The sequence below is a fragment of the Cibotium barometz genome, chromosome 12 (assembly GCF_041138505.1).
Source record: "Cibotium barometz isolate CiBa-2024 chromosome 12, ASM4113850v1, whole genome shotgun sequence".
NCBI classification, from domain to species: Eukaryota; Viridiplantae; Streptophyta; class Polypodiopsida; order Cyatheales; family Cibotiaceae; genus Cibotium; species Cibotium barometz.
Window position 1 is genome coordinate 42,179,806 of NC_141057.1, and position 22,309 is coordinate 42,202,114.

Sequence of the window (22,309 nt, forward strand, 5' to 3'; positions counted from 1 at the left end):
CATTGGTGTGTCTCTGTATACATGGCAATATCCCGGCCCTTGAAAGTGTCCTCGAAGTACCCTGGATCTACCCGTAGGGCTCCATTGCAGTTCCATAGAGAGAGAGAGAGAGAGAGAGAGAGAGAGAGAGAGAGAGAGAGAGAGAGCATGTTGGTCTGTGTACTGATTGCTTATTTTTGGCTTCAGCTTTGATTGGTTTGCAGCATCCACCACAAAATCAGGCACAGAGTGCAAATGCAGGCCTAGGGCAAGTTCAATCTTGGCAGCAAACCCCTCAATCCATTCAGGTTGGTGGCATGCCAATGGTCAGCGGAATACAAAACTCTTCTGGGCTGGGGTCAACTGTTTCCAGCATAAGTCATACTCCCCAGCAAACTGCAGCTGTACATGCAACAGGACAGGCTCCTGTCAACATTCCTAGTATAACCGGGAGCTCTCTTAATAACATTAATAGTGGGCAACCTTTGTCTCAAGGCATGCATACACCGAACCTTTTTCTTGTAAAGCAGAGGCTTCAGGTTGCAAAACAGCAGCAGGCGGCGGCGGCAGCAGCTGCTGCGGCATCTACCACACATCAGGGGACTGTAATACAACAGCATATTCAACCACAGCAGCAGTTGGTTGCGGCGCCACAACAGCAGCACCAGTCCCAGCCAGTACCGCCACTGCCACCGTCACAGCTGCAGCAGCAGCAGCAGCAACAACAACAGCTTCAGCAGCAGCAGCAGCAGCAATTTCAGCAGCAGCATCAGTATCAGCATCAGCAGCAACAACAACAACAACAACAACAACTTCAGCAGCAGCAGCTTCAGCTTCAGCAGCAGCAACAACAACAACAGCCACAACATCATCAGCTGTTGATGCAGCAGCGAATGCAGCAAATAATGAAGCAGAAGATTCAACAACAGAACATCCTTCAGCCTCAGCAGCCACAATCCCTGCTTCAGCAGCCAACACTCCTTCAGCAACCATCTTCAGGTCTTCAACAACATTCGTCTTTGTCTCAGCAACAGCAACATGCTGTTACCTCTTCGCAATCGCTGCAGCTTCCACAAGCTTTACCGGGTCAGTCAGTGCAATTGCAGCAGCAGCTCCAAGCAAAAGCGGTCCAGCAGGGACAGGCACAGGTGCAGGCACAAGTGCAGGTGCAACAGCAACAACAGCTGATGGGTTCTCTGGCAACTTCCTCACTACTTTCTATTCAACAATCGTCTCTGTTATCACAGCCACAGCCACAGCAGCAGCAGCAGCAGCAGCAGCAGCAGCAGCAGCAGCAGCAGCAATCTGGCTCAGCTCAACAAGATCAGCAACAGAGGCTTTCACAACCAAGTAGCATGGTAATGCAACATCCATCCAGCTCAACAGGTCAACAAAGCCAATTAATGCAGGCTCACTTGCAACGGGGTATTGCGGAGGCATCAACAGGTAAGTTGTTCTTGAACATTCCTCAAACTATATCCAGTAAATGTCCAAGTATTGTTATGATTATTTGTGCTTCAGCGAGGTTTATGGTTGTCACTGCATTAGCCATATAAGGATTACAAGTGCTTTTGCAGCATCCATTGATTCATCTTCACAGAGTGGGCAGTCAGAAACCGATGTACAGGATATTGTCTGGACCAAGGTAAGATGTTCATTATCGAGGTTGTAATAAAAGCTCTATGGTAAATCCCTGAATAGATACATTTACTTATGTAAATATGTAAAATTGTATATATGTATATGTAAATGTACGCCTGTGTACGTGCAGGCTTGTACTCATGCCTTTCAAGGAAAGCAACCCTTGAATAACTACTGGTTCTCCCGCATAAAATATAGCATAAGCAGCGAAGTGCCTAGATTACTGGCCACCAAACTCATGCTGATTATGTTCTTAGATATACAACACAGCAGGCTTCATTCTATTTACATAGTGCCAAATCACCTCCCAAAATGCATTTCGCTGTACATACAGCCAGAAAACGACATTTTTCATTTTGCACCCAAATCCCATTCTATCCATTACCTGTGCTACGAAATCCCACTGAACAGTGTCAAAGGTTTAGCTATGTCCACTTGCATAATGAGGACATCCTGGTGCCTGTATTTGGCATATTTTATGCCTATATAAGCATTGGCTATATTGTCCATAATTTGCCTTCTTGGGACGAAACCATACTGATTTGGATGAAGGCAAGCACGCAATATACCTTTGATTCTATTCACAAGGATCTTAGTGACAAGCTTGTACACCACACGCATCAGAGAGATGGGACGCCAATCCACTAAACCTTCACAAAGCTGTTTTTTAGGCAGCAGATTCAAGTAAGCCTTCTCTCGAGGAATATGATAGCTGTCCGATAGACCAACAGTATTGACCATCAAGAGGATAGGCTGTTTTAGAACATCCCAAAATGTGTGAAAAATGTCCACCGTAAGCTCATCCATCCGGGGACTTCCGTTTACCTGATTTTTTGAGAGCATCATCCAATTCTTCCTCAGTAAAAGATGCATCCATAGTAGCTGCCTCATGCGGAGTGACTATAGGCCGAACATACTGCGAGAGTTCATGGCGTTCATGGAATATTTCCTTAGAAGGGGGCTGAGGGGCAGCAAACATGTTTGCAAAATATATTAGCAAGTTGTGCTTTGTTACACGTCCAAGTTCCATAAGATAATTTCACTCTTGCAATAGAGTGCTTTGGTTTGGCTGTGTGCAGATTTTAAAGGATTTGGAAGAACAGCCTTTGTCAAGAAGCGGCTTTTGTCGAGCTCGAGTTTGCCACTTGTTCAACTTGCGAGCATCATTTTGGTCAAGGCAATGTTTGCCTTGTGCCATATTCCGATGCTCATCAACTGCCAAAGGTCACAATTGGCTAATTGCATTGTATTCTTGCAGGGCTGATTTTGCATGAGCCACCCGCATCCTAGTTTTCCCCATATACCATCTACCATAATTCTGAACAGCAGCTTGCATGTGCATCACAAAACCATATGAACCAACATCCAAATTCTCTCTCATGTGAAGTATAAGAGTTTGGACAGTGGCATATACCATTTGTATAAAGTGAGCATGTGATAGATAACTGTTATTTAGCATTAGCAATCTTCTATCATGCAAAGCATAGTCATGAATCTGTTGGGAACTTGGAGTTAAGTGTGGGAACAATCTCTTAGCCTAGGAATCTTCCGGTGAGGTAAGTAGTGATGTCACTGTTAGCAGTCATCTCCTGTCTGTACATTACACGAGGGCCTCTATTGTGGGTGTGCCCGCCCAGTTTTGGTGTTCCCTCATTTTTTCTCACTCTCCATGTATTTTGCCCATTTTCTTGGGTATGGGAGGGCAGTCGGTTGTCACCTTTTGCTGGTCGACTAGTTTGATGCTACCCAACTTGTCCTGGTGACCTTTCCGACTATGCATTTTGCTGGTCGTGAGCATATATGATGTTGTCGGCCTGTTTTGGACCGGCCGACCAGCAACGTGGGGCCATATAAAATGGCCCCTTGCCCCCCACACTTTCCATTGTACATTGCGGGATTTTTTGGTGTGTATATAGCATAGTTATACAGCTTCTCTCTCCCTCTCTCATCTGCATTTTGCTCTCTACAACAGTTGTCTTCATTTCCGCTGTGCATTTTGACATGGTATCAGAGCCCCAGTTGGCTTGAATCTTGGAGACAGTGGGACCTCGAGGGTTTTCTGATTTGAGGTGGTGATTGGAGATTGCTTGGGCTGTTCGAGACTTGGAGATCGGGTAGAAGGTGGCCATCACCGTTGGACAGCCACCTTGCATATTATTTGCAGCCTCCTCTTCTTCTTTTTTCCTACCTACCCTGAACCCTTGAGATGGCAGACTTGCTTGAGATGGCTGAGAAGCATGTGAAGATCCCTACACTCCCCACGTTCCCAGTGGACCGACAATTGGACGGGAACAACTACGGCATATGGAAGGTAATGATGGAGTCCGTTTTGGAGTCTTATGACTTGGCTGATTTCATTGTAGTTGGTGTTCCACGGCCGGAGTTGGAAGACGGGGAGTTACCCTCTATACGGAAGGAACGAGAGGCTTAGGCACAGTTATGGGATTGTGTCAATGCTTGCATTTGTTCTTTCATCTTCCTAAATTGCACACCACAGGTGATCAATCATATAAAGCATATGACGCTGGCCAGAGGAATTTGGCAGCATTTGACCTCTCTGTATAACAGGGTGTCACCCATGAAACGGATCTTCTTGGAAGTTCAGATGTGGGTGATGAATCCTGCAAAGTTGTCAACGATGCGAGAGCACATCAACAAGTTGCAGGCTCTTCAGCACGAGGTTCTTCAAGCAGGGAAAGAGATATCTTTAGAGGATATGGCCATCATGTTGTTGTCTCATTTGCCCTCTCAGTACTCAGCATTTTACTCCTCTTTGATCACTAGTGGCAGGCTCAGCACCATCACGTGGGAGGAGCTTGTGCCTATGGTCTTGGACCAAGAAGAGCGTTTTACGAACCCTCCACAGGGCGGAGGCTCTAAGGCCTTGATCGGCCAATGGTCGAAAGGCCGAAGGGCAAAGGGAAGTCTTCATCGGAGAAGACTTTTGAGAAGAAGCGCGACTTAGACCGTGAGAAACTGAAGGCCGAGTGGACTTGTAACGATTGTGGCCGAGAAAGGCCACTATTGAGGAAGTGTCCCAAGCGGAATATCGGGAAGAGTGTTGATTCTTCAGCTTCAGCTGCAAAGACTCCAGCCTTTGTGCACTTGGAGATTTTGGACACAGATGCTTCATCTTCTTCGAGCGAGGAGGCAGTTGGCTTCACCGCCAGGGATACTCGGGAGTGGATTCTTGATAGTGGTGCCTCCAGGCACATGACTCCTTCCCGTGAGTTCTTATAGGATCTTAATTGGCAGTAAGGTCGCATTTTTGTTGGTGACAATTCCACTATACCGATTCATAGTGAGGGCAGGATGGAGATCATTCCCGATGGTAGAGGGAGGAAGCATTTCTCTCGTGTTCTTTACGTCCCCGCACTTGCAAGACTATCATGTCATCGATGGACCCGAACACAAAGCTTACAGTGAATGATTCTTGTGAGCCGGTTGATGCCTCTCTGTATCGGAAGCTGGTTGGTTCATTGATCTGGTTGCTGAACACCAGATTGGACTTGAGCTTTCCTATGGGGTTGTTGAGCTCGTTCATGCAGACGCCTTTGAAGTCTCATTGGGATGTAGGATTGCGGATCTTGCGGTATTTACAGGGTACGAACGATCTTGGACTCTTCTACGACATTGGAGGGGAAACGAAGGACCGAGCCCGACTCCAAGGTTGGAGTGATTCAGATTGGGGAGGAGATCCAGACACGAGGAGATCTACATCAGGGTATAGTTTTACTCTCGACTCAGGAGCTGTTTCATGGAGCAGCAAGAGGTAGCCAACTATTGCTTTGTCGACTATAGAGGCAGAGTACCGGGCTTCTTGCGAGGTTGTGTGGCTGCGGAGGTTGCTTGGCGAGATTGGGTTTCCACAGAAGGAGCCCACGGTCATCCAGTGCGATAACTAGAGCTGTATCGCTATTGGCAGTATTGTTTGAAGGCGGACAGCATTTGTGCACAGGCAGTCGTAGGTAGCAGTGTGCAGGTGGTTGATAGGTTCAACTGCGATTAGCAGCAGAGTTCGTGAGAAGCACTACACATCAGGTTGTTTGGCCCTTGCAGCACATGTGTGCTCTATACAGGAGACAAATCAGGGTTTCTGTAAAGGTAGATATAGTGGGTGTCGGCTTCTTTGACTCGTCACATTGATTGAAAACATGTCTCAATCTCGGGAGGGAGAACACGATGGTGAAACCATCTTTCACTCCCCCACGAAGGTACCAAATGCCTACCGTAGAAGATTGAGGCAAGGGATCATGTCCCCAGGCTCACGAAGGCTTGCAAAGATGGCCCGACGAGATGAGGCCCTTTATGAGGAGAGATACAGCTGCACATAAGGATAAAGATGAGCACCATGCGACAAGAGCTTGAAAAGGAATGGACTGCCCAAAAGAAAGTGATATACGAAACGCTGAAGGAAGAGATATATGCCCAATACAAGGGAGAAATGTAGGCCTAAGTACGGATTGAGATGGAATTGGCCTAAGCTTTGATGCACACGAAATGAAAAAAAAGGTGCAGAAATGGAAGGATGACATGCTCCGGGAGATTGGCACAACGGTTGCATCGTACGAAGGCACCTTGAAGACATGTATGGCTGACCGCGGAAAAGGACATAATAGAAATGCAAAACACTTTGGAATCATGTAAGGCAAAAGTGGCGCTGCGGGTGAGAAGGAAATACATTCATGGGCTGAAATTGCGAGTGCCACAAAGAAACAAATTGAGGAAGTAAGCCCATGGATTGAAGTAGTAAAGAAGCAGAAGGATACACCAGTCAATAAAGTAGAGGTTATGAATGCTACATTGGAAGAGGAAGCAAAGGGACGGGCGCGTGCCTTACATGTACGCGTAGTTGGTTGGGAAGATAAGGGGAATCCCCAAGAGGATGCAAAAGCTCTTGCAACAAAAAATGGAGCCACTGATGTACCCATTGCTCGAGCATGGCGAGTAGGCAGAGATGAAACCAGGGCGAAGATATTGATCATGAGGTTTGGTGACTTGGAGAAGAAGGCGGCCTTCCTCTCGAAAAGGATGGTCCTTAAGGGGGAAAAGATTTATTTGGATGAGGATCTTACACCGGCACAGATAGCAAGGACCTTACATCGGCACACATAGCACACCGGAAAGAACACATGCCGCCTGTGCTTAAGGCAAGGAAAGAGGAGAAGGGCGGTATACAGAGATGGCCGAGTCATCATTACGGATAGGAGGCCCGCCTGATGGTGCGCGGCCTATGAGACCTGGCGATTCACGATGTGGAATTGCAATGGAGCCCTTAGAACAGATGCAGGATACTTTGAGGATACTTTCAGACATAGTGATATTGCTATGTATATGGAGACCCATCAGTGCACAAACAAGAGGCTTCCTGACGTGTGGGGTTATAGATGGGAATAAGTGTTCTGCCCTTAGCTACGCACAGTGGGAGGTACGAGAAGATCCAGACGAGTGGCATTACTTTTCAGGGAGGAGCTTCGTGACAAAATACATGTGGTATATAGAGATGCAGATGCGAGGTACATGTGGGTCCGAGTATGCAACTTTCCCCCAGCCAACTCCAGGTTTGCACCATCAGGAGAGGCGCCCTATACGCCACTATATGATGATATCATGAGGTTTGCCAGCATGGGAGACATTTCACTATTGGGAGACTTTGATGCGCATACAGGCACAGAGCAGACAGAGCTGTATGATAACTCATGAGTCTATGTACCGGGAGATCACGGCAGAGGATGTAGGGTTGCAGAGATTGGCACAGGATGAGGTGGAGATTATAGATTATGGCAGGCATTTTCTATACCCACTTTTGGAGCTCTCTATACTCTACTGGTTCATTTCAATTCATTCCATTTTACTTTGTACCCTTGAATCTTGATGATGTATCCAGATGATGAGGATGGACTATTTTGGTCTCATAGGTCATTTTGGCCTTTTGCAGACGTTTAATACAACTTTCTTTCTTTCTTTCACACACTTTTTTTTTTTAATAGTGGAATCATAAGTATATTAGATTTACAAGATGACTATCCAAAGTAGATAGTCCCAAAGTACATCAACTGAAGATGTCAATATAAGACATATATACATCATGATCTATTTGGTCAACCTGCATGCAATCGACGAAAGATTGATGCAGGGAGTACCGAAAAAAAGAAAAAGCAGAAAAAACCGCATCACCAAAAACTGCATGGTTGCGAACTTTCGATAGTGTCCATAAAGCCCAGTAGCGCACCCATGAGAAGAAAAGAGAGAACTCTGGTCTGGGCAAATGAAGACCAAATAGCAAGAAAAACTTTCCAAATATCATATTTGGAAATCTAGCCCGCAGAAGCTGAATGAGAGGAAGAAAAAACTGACGAGAAGAAGGACAACTCCAAAAAATATGAATGACTGTCTCCCTGGAAGCAGAGCATCTACGGCAAGTGGATGAGGATATATGTCTGCGTGCCAGAAACTGTCCTGAGGGAATAACAGCCAAAAGAACGCGCCATAAAAAGAGCTGTTGTCGAAGAGGAAGCTTCGACTGCCAAAGAGATCGCAATCGTCTTTTCCACCAGCAAGATGACCGATGCATATGCCAGAAGAGATTTGCCCGTTTAGAAACCCAAGGCAATGGCAACAAATGTTTATACAGACCAGCAACTGTAATATCAGATAGCCTCAAGGGATGGCATGAAGAATCAAAAGAGGAGATAGTCCAATCCTGCAGGCGATCTCGAATTTCCAACAGTGGAATCGGCAAAAAAGGCTGAAGCATCTGAATTATATCACGCCAAAGACGACGATAATGAGGTCCCAAGCCATAATGTGCAGCAGCTTGTGGAAAAGAAAGAGGGGAGCCATCAGGATGGATGACATCTGCCACAGAGGTAACACCCTTTGAGTGGAGAAAATATGAACGCCGGGGTTCTTGCACCGCCAGGGGAACTGAAAATGCTTTGGACCAGTGGATGCTCTCAGCGCGGAGAGAGTTGCCTTGTAAGGAGCCGCGACCATTCCATTTTAAATTTGAAAGGACAAGCTTCCAATCAGCAAGTAAGCCAGAAATGAGAGGACAGCCCTTAATTTTGCCAGTAATGTAACCAAGAATAAAATCCCAATGAGTAGGTTGCCAATAGCCGAAAGCCGAAGTCGTCAGATGAAGTAACAAATGACGGATCATCGCTGTCCAAGGGTGAGTGCCTTCCAGAAATTGAAGCATCAGTTTACCTCTGTGGGCAAGAATATGCACCTGTAAATTAAGGATATTTAAGCCTCCATGCATTTTAGGGGTGCACAAACGATTTGCCGAAAGCAAACGTACACTCTTTTTCCCCTGCCTCGACCTCCAGAATATCTCAAAGATGGTGGACATAAATAATTTCAGCTCCCCTTTAGAAAACCTGATGAGAGGAAGGTAGAACTGAATATAGGCAACCAAGATGGATTGGAGAATCGGTAAACGAACATGCAATGGCCATGTTGCAAGTTTCCAGTATTCCAACTTTTTCTTGAGCTTTGCCAAGACCCAATCTGTTTGTTGACGGTGAGTGACTGACCATCCCAAAGGATATCCCAAATGCCGAATCAAATGAGTGGAGTGAACTATTTCTCCTGGCCATAGCAAATTATGCCACTGTTTTGAATGCAGAGGCAACAATTTAGATTTCTGAAAATTGATTTCTAGGCCAGCCGCAAGGGCAAACAAAGAAAGAGCCTGCATCAAAGTAGAGAGATCCTGATGTGTGTTGCGAGGAAGAAAAAAAGAATCGTCAGCATATGCCTGAGCAACCAACTGACGTCTATTCTGAATGTCCAATCCATGAAGACTGCTAGTATCAACCAAATGATCTATATAAAGAAGCATGGGATGCGTCGCTATAGCATACAAAAGAGCACTTTAAGGTGTCCCTGCCTAACTGAACGATGCAAAGTCCATGATTCTGAGAGATCTCCTGACAATATACAAGCCGCCTGGCTATCAGCATAAAGCCAGTAAATGATATTCTGCATTTTTTCTCCAAATCCCAGAGCACGCATGGTTTCTTGAATGAAACCCCATTTAATAGTATCAAAAACCTTAGCAATATCCACTTGCAATAATAAGACATCCTGCTGCGTATATTTGGCATATTCAATGCCAATATAAGCATTTGCAATGTTATCTGTAATGTGCCTGCGAGGAATAAATCCATACTGTGCAGAATGGAGTCCATCATTCAAGCAACCCTTAATGCGATTGACAACCATTTTACTGATAATCTTCTATATCACCGTCATAAGGGTAATTGGTCTCCAATCTGCCAAAGACTGACATAAGTGTTTTTCAGGCAACAGCTTCACTAATCCTTTTTTCCAGGAAGCTGGCATTTGCCTTGTCTCCCAGGCAATGTTTACCATACGCAGCAAAGGTAATTTGAGGGTGTCCCAATATGCAAGAAAAAATACAATTGTAAGGTCATCCCATCCTGGAGCTTTCCATCGGCCACAAGACTTGATTGCATCAGACAGTTCTTGTTCAGAGAATTTTGTTTCTAGTTGTTGCGCCTGAGTAGCAGAAAGGATGGGGGATACATGCTGTAATAACTGATGACGTGCATCACACACTTCCACACACACTCTCTCTCCCTCTCTCATACACACCCTCCCTCAAGGCTCATACATACACACTCTAGTCTCTCTCTCTCTCTCTCTCTCTCTCTCTCTCTCAACTTTCACTATATATATTATATATATATATATATATATATATATATATATATATATATATATATATATATATATATATAACAGACACCTCTAACACGCCTCAACGTCTCTACAAAATACGAGTCTTTCGAGGCGCGTACCATACCCGCCTCATACCAAACGCCTTTGACGCCTCTAACAACCTCGTGTGAATGACACCGAGTATTGTCCTGAGGAGAAGGGGAGTCATTGATATCCCCACAAATAAGCGCATTGGACAACCAAGGATACCGACTCATAAAATGGCACAAAAGAGTCCGATGGCGGCCACTTTGGAGAAGTCGGGGAGGGCCAGGGTGTTGATGGGCAGAACCTCCATGTGTAGGTAAGAGGAGATGGTGGAATGGAGCCCGGAAACGCCTACCAAGGCCACTAAGGGCACAGGAGGGGTGCGCAGCTCCTCTGGATATATCTCCTCCATTGATTTACCCTGCAGATCAACACAGATCAAGCTCGTAAAAGATCCGGTTTAGCCCAATTCAACCTCACAGAAGCTTGGATTTTGATCAATTTTGCATCCGCCACTTGGGCGATGGAAGCTCCCTGTTCTGGTGAGTACAATCAGAGAAAAAATCAAAAAATTACAAGGTATTTTCCTCAAATTTTTTTTTTGGGATTTGCAATTGAGCAGGTGCAATCATTAATTGGGCAGATACAGGCGCCGAATTGCTCAATTTTTTGAGCAAAATTGGCAAAATTGGGTGACATTGGTCACAATCAGGATCAATTTGCAGGAAATTGGTCTCAATCAGGATCAATTTGCAGGAAATTGGATGTCGAAATTTGGGGATTTTGATGTAATTGTGCAATTAAGCACTCATACATGCTGTATGATGTGAAAAATCGCACATTTGGGCAAAATTGCAGCAAATTGCAGTGCAAATCAAGGGGCTTTTGTGCCGATTTGGTTGATTTGCATGCAAGCAATCGCATTTGATGCTGTGGATAATGTGTTGATGCCTTACAAGCACTCAATGTGCCTGTAAATCAAGGGGCTTTCATTATTTGGATGTATATGTGGCCAAGGGGAAGCATCGTGAACACTCTGGATGCCTTCATGTGCGTCAATGTACCATGTATGATCAGAAATTGATCTTAAATCAAGGGGCTTTTCAAGTTTTTATGCTTGTTGAGCTTGGCAAAGCAGCAAGCAAGACATTTATGCCTTGAATCCTCAAAAATCAGCTTGCAATCAAGGGGCTTTTGCCCAATTTCTGTTCGGAACTGTTGTATGCAGTGTACAGGACTGTAAAAGTCTGATTTTCACTCATTTGGACAGCCAGGAGAGCATTTATTGCTATTGTACCTGCTGGTACAGATTTGGCACAGCTTTGTGCATGTTTTGGCATGGCTGTACACTGTTTTGAGTGACCAAAAGGTTCAATTTCAGCTGCTGTATTTGCCGGTACAGGTTTGGTACATCATTGGTGAGCACTTGGTACTGCTGTACAGTACTTTGGAAGGGCAACAGAGCACATTTAAGGTGCTGTCCAAAATCTGCAGCAACCAGATTTTGGTGATTTCATCACATAAAGTGGGAGAAAAGTTGCATTCGTGCTTCCGCAGTGGGAGATAAAGCTTGGGAGAAAAACTGTGAGCACTTTGTGTGCTTTTGGTGCAGTGTTTGCACATTTTGCAGGGAGTCAGGCATTGACAGGTTGCATATTGCTATGGCAACCACAGGTGAGAGCTCTTCATTGCTTTACATCAAGAAGCTTGAAGGCTCGCATAACTATGACATTTGGCAAACCCAGTGCTACAATGTGTTGCTCCAGAAAAAGCAGCACAAGCCTATCTAAGAAAGGGGTGTGATGCCCGCTTCTCTTACTGCTGAAGAGTGGGAAGATATGGATGAGCTGGCAAGATCTACTATCATGTTGTCTGTGTCAGACTCATTACTTTTCAGCATTCGTGAAGAGAAGACAGCTTGGGGAATGTGGCAGAGATTGCAGGACTTGTATGCCCAACAAAGTGCCTCAAGCAAAGTGTCTTGGTTGAAGAAACTCATAGGTCTTCAGATGAAGGAAGGGGCGTCTATGACAGCCCATCTAAATGAGTTTAATGGTATTGTCAGCCAGGTTATTAATCAAAAGTTGGCAATGGACGATCAGTTCAAAGCCACTTTTCTGTTATGCACTTTGCCAGAGAGTTGGGACACATTCAGGACAGCCACTAGCAATTCGAATGCTATGCTGTCATATGCAGATGTTGAGGGTGCTCTTCTTCAAGAAGAGATGAACAGGAAAAACAACTCTGTTGGAAAGTCCAATGCAATGAATGCACGTGGGAGATCCCAGCAAAGGGGGAAAAGCCAAGAAAGGGGAAGGAGCAAGTCTCGCTCCAAAAAGGATTTGGAATGCCATTATTGTGGCAAGAAGGGACACATTAAAAAGCAATGCTACAAATGGAAAAATGATCAAAAAGAAAAGGGAAAAGGCAAAGACAAAGAGAAGGATGAAGCCAAAGATGTAAAGCCTGAGTAAATAGAAGATGATTGGTACAAGATTCATGTGAAGTAATGTACATGAGGAATAGAGGTATTGACAGCAGAGAGGATGAACAGGACCATTCAGGAGAAGGTCCGTTCTATGTTGTCACATGCTGCATTACCTCATGGTTTTTGGGTTGAAGCTGTTATGACAGCCGTTCACCTTCTAAATAGGTCACCTAACACGAGGCTTGGTGGGAAAGTGCCAGAGGAAGTATGGACAGGGAAGCCTCCGTCATACAAGCACTTGAGAGTGTTTGGTTGCGCTGCGTACGTGCACATACGCAGGGAAATGCGCACCAAACTTGATCCTAAGTCTCACAAATGCATATTCCTAGGATATGGTGACAGAGGTGAAATGGGGTATAGACTTTGGGATCCCATGAATAGAAAGATCATACGCAGCAATGATGTCATTTCTGATGAAACATGCATGTATAAGGAGCCTGCAAGGCAACAGGAGCCTGGCAGAGTCATCTTTGATGATGATGGACATCATGGACAACAACAAAGGGCTGTAAATCAGCCATTACAGCAGGAAAACCAGCCCTTAAATGGTGCTGAAAATGGTCCAAATGGACAGCCAGATATGGCAGAAGATATCCCTATGTATATACCACAGTTGGAGGAGATACCGGGCACGATTTTTCAGCCTTATGGCATGGAACAGGAGCCACCAATGGGTGATATGCAGGCTGGACAGCAACCTGCAAATGATGGTCATTGGGTACGGAGGTCCACAAGACCCTCCAGAGCCCCTGACAGGTTTGTTCCAGGGGTTGACTACTTGATGCTTACTGACTGTGGGGAGCCCTCATGTTATAAAGAGGCTTTACAGAGGGCAGACAAGGCTCTATGGGAGCGTGCCATGAAGTCAGAGATGGATTCTCTGCATAAAAATGGAACATGGAAGTTGGTGCATTTGCCTGTAGGCAAGAAAGTTTTGCCATGCAAGTGGGTATACAGGCTCAAAGTTGCACCAGATGCAAAGCCAAGATACAAAGCCAGGTTAGTGGCTAAGGGCTTCAAGCAGGAATATGGTGTGGACTTTGATGAGATCTTCTCTCCAGTGGTCAAAATGACCACACTTAGAGCTGTGTTGGCTTTGGTTGCGCATGATGATCTGGACTTGATTTAGATGGATGTGAAGACTGCTTTTCTTCACGGTGATCTCCATGAGGAGATATATATGCAGCAGCCAGAGGGCTATGCAGTAAGTGGAAAGGAGAAGCTTGTATGCAAGCTGAAAAAGAGTCTTTATGGGCTCAAACAGGCACCAAGGGAATGGTATCATAAATTTGATACATTCATGAAATCTCAGAAATTCAGGAGAAGTGACATAGATCACTGCTTGTACACCAAGAAAGCTTTGGATGGCAGTCTATTGATTCTCATCTTGTATGTTGATGATATGTTGATTGCCGGGAAATCTCGTAAAGAGATGGATGCCTTGAAGAAGAGGCTGCATGAAACCTTTGATATGAAGGATTTGGGTGATGCAAATCACATCTTGGGTATGCGGATACTTCGGGACAGAAATCAGCATGTGTTGTATTTGTCGCAGAAGGAATACATTGGCAAAGTCTTGCAGAGGTTCAATATGGATGGGGGGAAGAAGACTAGTACTCCTTTGCCTCCATATGTGAAACTCAGTGCTATGGACAGCCCACAGTCAGATAAAGACAGGGCTGATATGGCCAAGATTCCATATGCTTCAGCTTGTGGCAGTCTCATGTATGCCATGGTTGCTACTAGGCCGGACATTGCATTTGCAGTGGGAGTGGTTTCTAGATACATGGCCAACCCTGGCAAGAAGCATTGGGAAGCAGTGAAAGGTGTCATGAGATACCTGAAGGGCACACAGGATTTGTGCATTTGCTTTGGCAAACAGGATGCATTAGTGCATGGTTACACGGATTCGGATTATGCCAGTCATCCAGATAACCGGAAGTCTACTACCGGTTATGTGTTTACATTCACAGGAGGTGCTGTGTCATGGATATCCAGGATGCAGAAGTGCACAGCCTTATCTACTACAGAGGCCGAGTATATTGCAGCCACAGAGGCTTGCAAGGAGGCATTATGGCTATCTCGGTTAGTGGTTGATTTGGGCTATACAGGGGATATTCCATTGTTGCATTGTGAAAGTCAGAGTGCCATCCAGTTGGCAAAGAACCCTGTTTTTCATGCAAAGACGAAGCATGTGGATGTGAAGTATCACTTCATCAGAGAGGTGATAGAGAACAAGCAAATTCAGCTTGTTAAGATTCATACGGATGACAACCCGGCTGATCTGTTGACAAAGAGTTTGCCTCCGGAGCGGTTTGCTCATTGCAGACACTTGATGGGCATTGGATGAGACCAGTTTCAGCCTTGATATGGCCTTGTATATTATCATGTACATGCTGATTTTTCTTTTCCTTCATTTAAGGGCACTTTGCCTTTAAGTGGGAGGTTGTTGGGGTAAAGGCGTTATGCCCACCCTTATAGTGTGTATAAGCCCATAAGTTATAGTACATAGTACACTTAGTACTTTTAATGTACTAAGTGCACACTGTGTACTAGTGCAATATACATGTGTGATAGGGGAGTCACACACTCATGCCTCATGAGTTGACTTATCCCCACAACTCTCTCTCTCTCTCTCTCCTTTGTGCTTCTCTGTGTATGTCTCCCACACATGAATGAACTCTAACCCTAATTCCATCTCTCCCACACACATGATTCCCCAAATCAGCTCTGTGGGCACTCCCATCTCCCGTAGTCTGCGCATCAGTCTGGCTCTCGGTACCGTGTCAAAAGCTTTGCGGAAATCCACAAAGGAACAGTAAATCCTCCTGCCATATAATCTGCCCTCCTCAATAATAGCTCTGAGTGTCAAGATATGGTCAAGAGTGGAGAAACCTCTCCTGAACCCTTCCTGCCCTGATGCACGTATGCCCTCTCTCTCTGCCCATCTAGAGAGAGAGAGAGAGATGAAATGAAATGAAATGATATATTAACGTCTTCAAAAGGCCAAAATGACCTATGAGACCAAAAAGGTTACAACAATTGGTGGATCTGATACAATGTCTGTGTAAGGAAAGCTAAAAACAACTAAACAACTAACTGAAACTGAAACAACTATGAGGAAAAATACGGTACCAGGAGCTCCTAATGGATAACATCTGGGAGGAAAACTCCAGCAACAAAGGTAAGCATCATACACATCACTATCCAAAGATGTCTCTCATCGGTCGATGGCGGATATCCTCAATGTCCTCCATGGTGAGTACTCTGACTGGACGTCTCCCATGCCGTGCTAGTATGGTCCTGATCCTCTGTTGTAGTCTTCGCCGGTGTCGAGATGGGCCTCTCATCTTGGGGCGCCTGGACCGCCCCAGCTCTATAGCTCGATCAATCAGTGTACCTCTGGTGTGGCTGTACTCTGGGGCTAGCTGCAATGCCTGCTGACCTGACTGCTCAATCTCTGGTCGAAAGAAGTCTGTAATCTGCCTCTGTAGGTGTCTCTCCCTCTCTGATCCCCTCCCTCTCAGGAGACCCTCTCTATGTCTACGCAGCTCCAGCAAGTACAATCCGAGGCATCTCTGATCCTGGTATCTCATGACTCTAGAAAGTGGTCCAAAGCCCTCTCTGAACAGGCAGTGAAAACGGCCTCGTATCTCATAATATACTGGACAGTGACATATGTAATGTAACTCTGTCTCTGGCTCCATCTGGCACAGCTGACAAATCCTGGCCTCAGCTGGTACTCCTCTGAATCTGCCAGTCTCAATCTCTAGCTGGTGTGAGGATGTGCACATCTGACCAATAGCACACCGTACCCCATGAGAAAGATGAGTATCCATGTAGCTGGGTCTAATCACAAACCCATCCTCCGTGAGCTGGAGAAGATGATCTCTATAGAAAGCCATCTTCGTACCAAGCTCGTGTGTCGGCTGTATCCATGTCCTCCTAGTGTCCAGCTGAGTCAAGTCTTGCCTGATAAGTCTGGTAATCTCTGCCCGTGTGAGAGAGAGGGAGGGTGCATCCAGGGAGTACTGAAATGGAGGTAGCCTGTCCATACTAAAGCCATGCAGTTGGAACCAAGCTGTCATCTGTGCATACCAACATGATCCGTCTCCCTGTGATGCCAACTGTCGTGAAGACTCCAGGGCTAAGCGAGCATATCTGTCTCTAGGGAGAGCCCAAGTGCTATGTATAAAGGAGACTGATCGAGTGAGTGCCTCTACTACCAATGGGGGGGCAGCCATCTCTGCACGGATAATATCATGTGGTACGGAGGCCTTGGCCCTAATCATCCGGGAAATCATAGAAACCAAGGACCTCTCCATACGTCTCCATCCATCAGTGCTACCAGCTCGGCTGTGGTGATCCACTGAGGGTCCCCATATCTCCACTCCATACAGCATGGCTGAAGTGACCAAAGTGTCAAAGAGCCAGAGCTTTGTTCGAGGTTCCTGAAACTGAACATGCGAACACATCCTCTCTAGTCTCCCCAGTGCTGCATAAGCTCTGGTCAATCTGGTCTCCGCTGCTCTCCTCAAGGAAAATAGTGGGCCACTAAAAACCACACCAAGGTAAGTAAATGCATCTGTATACTCCACTGTCTCCTGACCATATGTAAAGGTGGGCATTGATCTCCTAACCCACTGTGCTGTGGTGTTAAACACCATCACCTTGGTTTTACCAAGGTTAACAGACAATCCACTGTCCTCTGCAAACATGTGCAATGCATCCAAATGACGCTGCATCCCCTCTGGAGAATCTGAGATCAGCACAATATCATCAGCATACAATAACAGCGGAATCCATGTCCCTGCTAGCTGTGCTCCTCTGTCACCCTCCCGCTCTACATAGTCCGAAACCTCATCCACATACATCCCAAATAAGGTGGGGGAAAGGGGGCAGCCCTGTTTCACCCCAATAGTGGAGTGAACCATCTGAGATATACCCTGGGTAGTACGTACCTGCCCCACAACTGTCCTGTATAAAGCCATGATTCCCCAAATCAGCTCTGTGGGCACTCCCATCTCCTGTAGTCTGCGCATCAGTCTGGCTCTCGGTACTGTGTCAAAAGCTTTGCGGAAATCCACAAAGCAACAATAAATCCTCCTGCCATATAATCTGCCCTCCTCAATAATATCTCTGAGTGTCAAGATATGGTCAAGAGTGGAGAAACCTCTCCTGAACCCTGCCTGCCCTGATGCACGTATGCCCTCTCTCTCTGCCCATCTACTCAACTCCTGCTCAAGAATAGATGCATATAATCTAGCCAATGTGTGACCAATCATGATGGTACGATAATTCCCAGGAAGCATAGGATCCCTTGACTTGAAGATAGGCACAATCGTGGACATATTCCAAGTCTCAGGAAAACCCTCACACATGGCTCGGTTAAACATCATAGCAATAAGCTCTGCAAGCATATCTCTGGCATGAATAAAGTGCTCTGCTACCAAACCATCATGATCATATGCTCTCCCAGTCCTCATCCTGTCAATAGCTTTCCTTACCATCTCAGCAGTAAAGAAAGCACACGTCTCTGGGCATGGCTCCGATGGGGTTGGCAGGGGCGGCTGTCCTGGTGCTGTGTACAGGGATGCTGCATACTCACCCCAAATCTCTGTGGAGGTAATGGCTGGTGATGGTGAATGCTCATGGAATAGTCTCCATGCCTCGCCTGAGTCCTGACTCATAAACAACTGGTACAAATCTCTCTCTAACTGAGCAAGATAAGCCCTCTTCTTCCGTCGCACTAGGTGCCGGAAGGTAATCCGTGACTGTCTGTGAGTGGTAACACCCATGAGCACCTCTCTCTGTAATCTGATCCTCATCTCTCTGCACTCCTCATCATACCAACTGTTCTGGGGCATGTTCCGAGAGAGAGAGAGAGAGAGAGAGAGAGAGAGAGAGAGAGAGAGAGAGAGAGAGAGAGAGAGAGAGAGAGAGAGAGATATTAACGTCTACGAGAGGCCAAAGTCGGCCTATGAGACAAAAAATAATAATACAACTGTGTTCTTCCAGTCATCGGAAGAAAATAAACAAAAGAAAAAGTGTGCATGTGTCTGGATACAACTGTGAATCATCATGGATCGGTGGAGCCCATATACAAACAATATAAGGGGGGTGGGGATGTGGATGGAGTGCTAAGGCAAGATGCATCTCTATATGCTGAAGGGGTAGTACAAGCATGCTATGCAGATCTATGTCTAACTCCATCCAGTGCCATAAGAGGGATATAAGATATCATACATCGCCGATGCTGAAGCTGTGAATGGCATGAACATGTACCCTGAGTCTGAATGAAAGCGAGCTAGCCTCTCCTGTGTCTCCATCTGGTGTCTCATCCGGATAGCTGCTATCTCTCGGTGACGGAGTCGGGTGCTCTATATCCAGTCTGTCTAGGTCTCCTCCTGGCTCTCAATTCCTCTGCTCTCTGTGCGGTCACCCCACGTGGTACATCAGCTGGCACTGGCATAGCTCTCTGGAAGAAATCTGTGAGCTGGGACTGTCTCCCACCCCTAGTGGAGCGGGTGTCTGGAGGAGTCTCTCTCGAGAACTATGAAGCTCTAGTAGTAGTCTGCCAAGCTGTCGCTGGTCCGAGGCCTCCATCAACTGATGTAGTGAAGAGAGCTCCTCAAACAATCCTGCATATCTATCTCTGACCCCCTGGTGGGCTCTACATCTACATACAAAGTGATCCTCAGTCTCCACCTCCTCGCGGCACAATCTGCATATCCGCTCAGCTCTAGGAAACCCGTGCCGCTCTCCCAGCCTCTATCTCCAGCTGATGTGATGAGACTCGTAGCTGTCCAATAGCAACGCGAGAGCTGTGTGGCATGTATACATCCATGTACCGCGGTCGATGTATAAACCCATCCCCTGAGATGCTCATAAAGTGGTCTCTGTAGTACAGCATCTTCGGTGGTAGTGGGCTCTCTGGTGCTATCCATGTCTCCTGTATGTAGTGCTGCCATATGTCCTGTCTCATCACTCTGTTCCTCTCATTGAGAGAGAGGTAACCCCGTGGAGCAGACTGATCATACTGAAAAGGTGGCAACCGCTCAAGGTCTATACCATGATGTGAGAACCACTGTAGCATCTGTGCATACCAAGACCCAGTGTGTCCAGCCTCGGCCAGCTGTCTGGATGCCTCAAAAGCTCGGCGGGATAATCTCTCCATGGGCATCTCCCTCATCCTGTATATAAAGGAGATCGTCTGGAACAATGCCTCCACTGCCATAGGTGGTGCAGCAAACTCAGCTCGAACAATGTCGTGCGGGACGGATGGTTTGCTGCGTATCATCCTCGAGAGCATCAAGATCTGTGGTCTCTCCAGCTGTACCCATGTGGAGGCTGCAAGCCCTGGTGCCCAAACCGCTGCTGCATACATCAAGGCTGGTGTCACTAATGTATCAAAGAGCCACCCCTTCGTGCGGGGTTCCTGAAAATGTGCCTGATAACACTGACGCTCAAGGCCAGCAAGGGCTGCATAGCCCCGGGTCACTCTGTCTCGGACTGCGTGAGCCATGGAGAAGCGTCCAGCTGAGCTAGTAAATGTGATGCCAAGGTAAACATAAGAGCTCACCACCTCGACCCGCCCTCCTGCTAATGTGAGAGTAGTGTGGCTCCTGACTGCGGGTGAAGTGTGGAAGATCATAACCTTGGTTTTCCCAAGGTTCACTGTGAGCCCCTGCTGTGCGCAGAAGTCATCAAGAGCCACAAGGTGTCTTTGAAGCCCAACCTGCGTATCGGATACCAAGATGATGTCATCAGCATAAAGCATAACATGGACAGTAATACCTGATAGCTCAACCCAGAGCCTCCTCCCTGTGTGATGTAGTCGACCACCTCATCAATTTAGAGTCCAAAGAGCGTGGGGGAGAGCGGGCACCCCTGCTTCACACCAATGGTGCTAGCAACTGTGTTGGACAAGCCTCCTGGGCATCGGACTCTCCCAAAAACCTGCTCATATAGCCTGTATATGCCCACATCATGTCTGAAGGTATGCCTAGTGTCTGTAGTCGCTGAAAGAGGCGCTCTCTGGGCACAGTATCAAATGCCTTGCGGAATCCACAAAGCAACAATAGAGCCGTTGCCTCCGTGCCTTGGCCTGATCAGTCAGGCACCTCAATGTAAAAATGTGGTCAATGGTCGAGAAGGCTCGACGGAAGCCTGCCTGGCCTGCTGCTCTCAATCTCCCAACCTCTGCATGAGTGCTCAGCTCTGCCTCCAAAACTGCCCCGTATAGTTTGGCCAATATATGGCCAATCATGATGGTCCTGTAGTTCCCGGGGTCTAGTACATCTCCCGCTTTATGGATCGGCACAATAGTGTGCATCGTCCACTCAGCCGGAAACCCCTCGGACAGAGCTCTGTTGAAGAGATGAGCAAGAAATGGTGCCAATGTATCGATAGCATAGATGAGATGCTCTCCCTGTAATCCTGTATGATCTGTTGCCCGTCCATGTTGGAGTCGGCATATGACCCTCCTAACCATATAGGTGGGGTGAAGAAGGTGGAGACTGTGGGGCATGGCTCTGTGGGCTATGGTATAGGGGGCTGTGCAGGCACATCATAAAGTCTCTCTGCATATGTCTGCCAGGTCTGAGGATCGGCAATAGGTGTGGGAGGACGGGGCTCTCTGAGTCTCCTCCAAGCAGCAGCAGCATCTCTGCTCATGAGCATGTGATGTGTGTCCCAGTACTGAGCCTCCTCATAAGCTCGCCGCTTACGGCGGGTGAGAGTATGCATCCTCCTGCCTGCCTGCCTCCGGGTGATCTCTCCGCGAGCCCTCTGCACTCGGAGACTGCGGTAAAGGTTTCTGCACTCATCATCATACCATCGGTTCTGGGGCATGCTCCCAGATGTAGGTGGCCGTCCTGTCTGTATGTGGTATGGGAAACTCCTCGCGGCTGCGGAGTGAAGTACATGTGAGAGCTGGGAGGTGAGCATGGCCATGGGTGCCGATGGATCTAAGGCAAATAGCTGATCATGAACATGATAGTCGTACACCTCGGCTAGATCTTGAGTGAAGTGAAAAATAGTGCGTGGTGGCTGTATGATGGGTGGGTGGGTCTCCAATAAGCTCCTGAAAGTGAGGGATAGGTATGTATGATCCGCCCCAATGGGGCATGGTGGTACGGTGAAGTGAGACACCATATCTGCTGCCTCCCGGGATCCCATCACATAATCCACTGTACTACTGCCGCCTCCCACTGGAAAGTAAGTCAACCCACCTGAATCTGGCCACTGAGTCATCCCATTATAAATAACGAGATGGTGTCGGGCCCCAAGCTCCAACAGATGTTGCCCATATCCAGTGCTGTCAGCTCCTCCATCAGCGGAGATCCGAGTGGTCCCTGTATCCTCTGTAGCTAGCGGCTCTAGTCTCAGGGGATCCTCAAAGTCATAGATCTCGCACTGTCTGCTCTGAGTCCGTGCATTGAAGTCCCCCATCAAGAAGACTTC

At 46.8% G+C, this 22,309-nt stretch overlaps 1 protein-coding gene across 2 annotated transcripts in view; it reads left to right on the top strand.

Annotated features, from left to right (window-relative positions):
- Positions 1 to 22,309, top strand: part of LOC147633422 (mediator of RNA polymerase II transcription subunit 15a-like) — a 183,307-nt gene that overhangs the window by 48,663 nt on the left and 112,335 nt on the right. For both annotated transcript variants that reach the window (XM_086806491.1, XM_086806492.1), the window contains exons 4-5: positions 187 to 1,425; positions 1,557 to 1,624. In XM_086806491.1, coding sequence (XP_086662617.1) covers positions 187 to 1,425; positions 1,557 to 1,624 — 1,307 coding nt within the window. The remainder of the gene's footprint in view (positions 1 to 186; positions 1,426 to 1,556; positions 1,625 to 22,309) is intronic.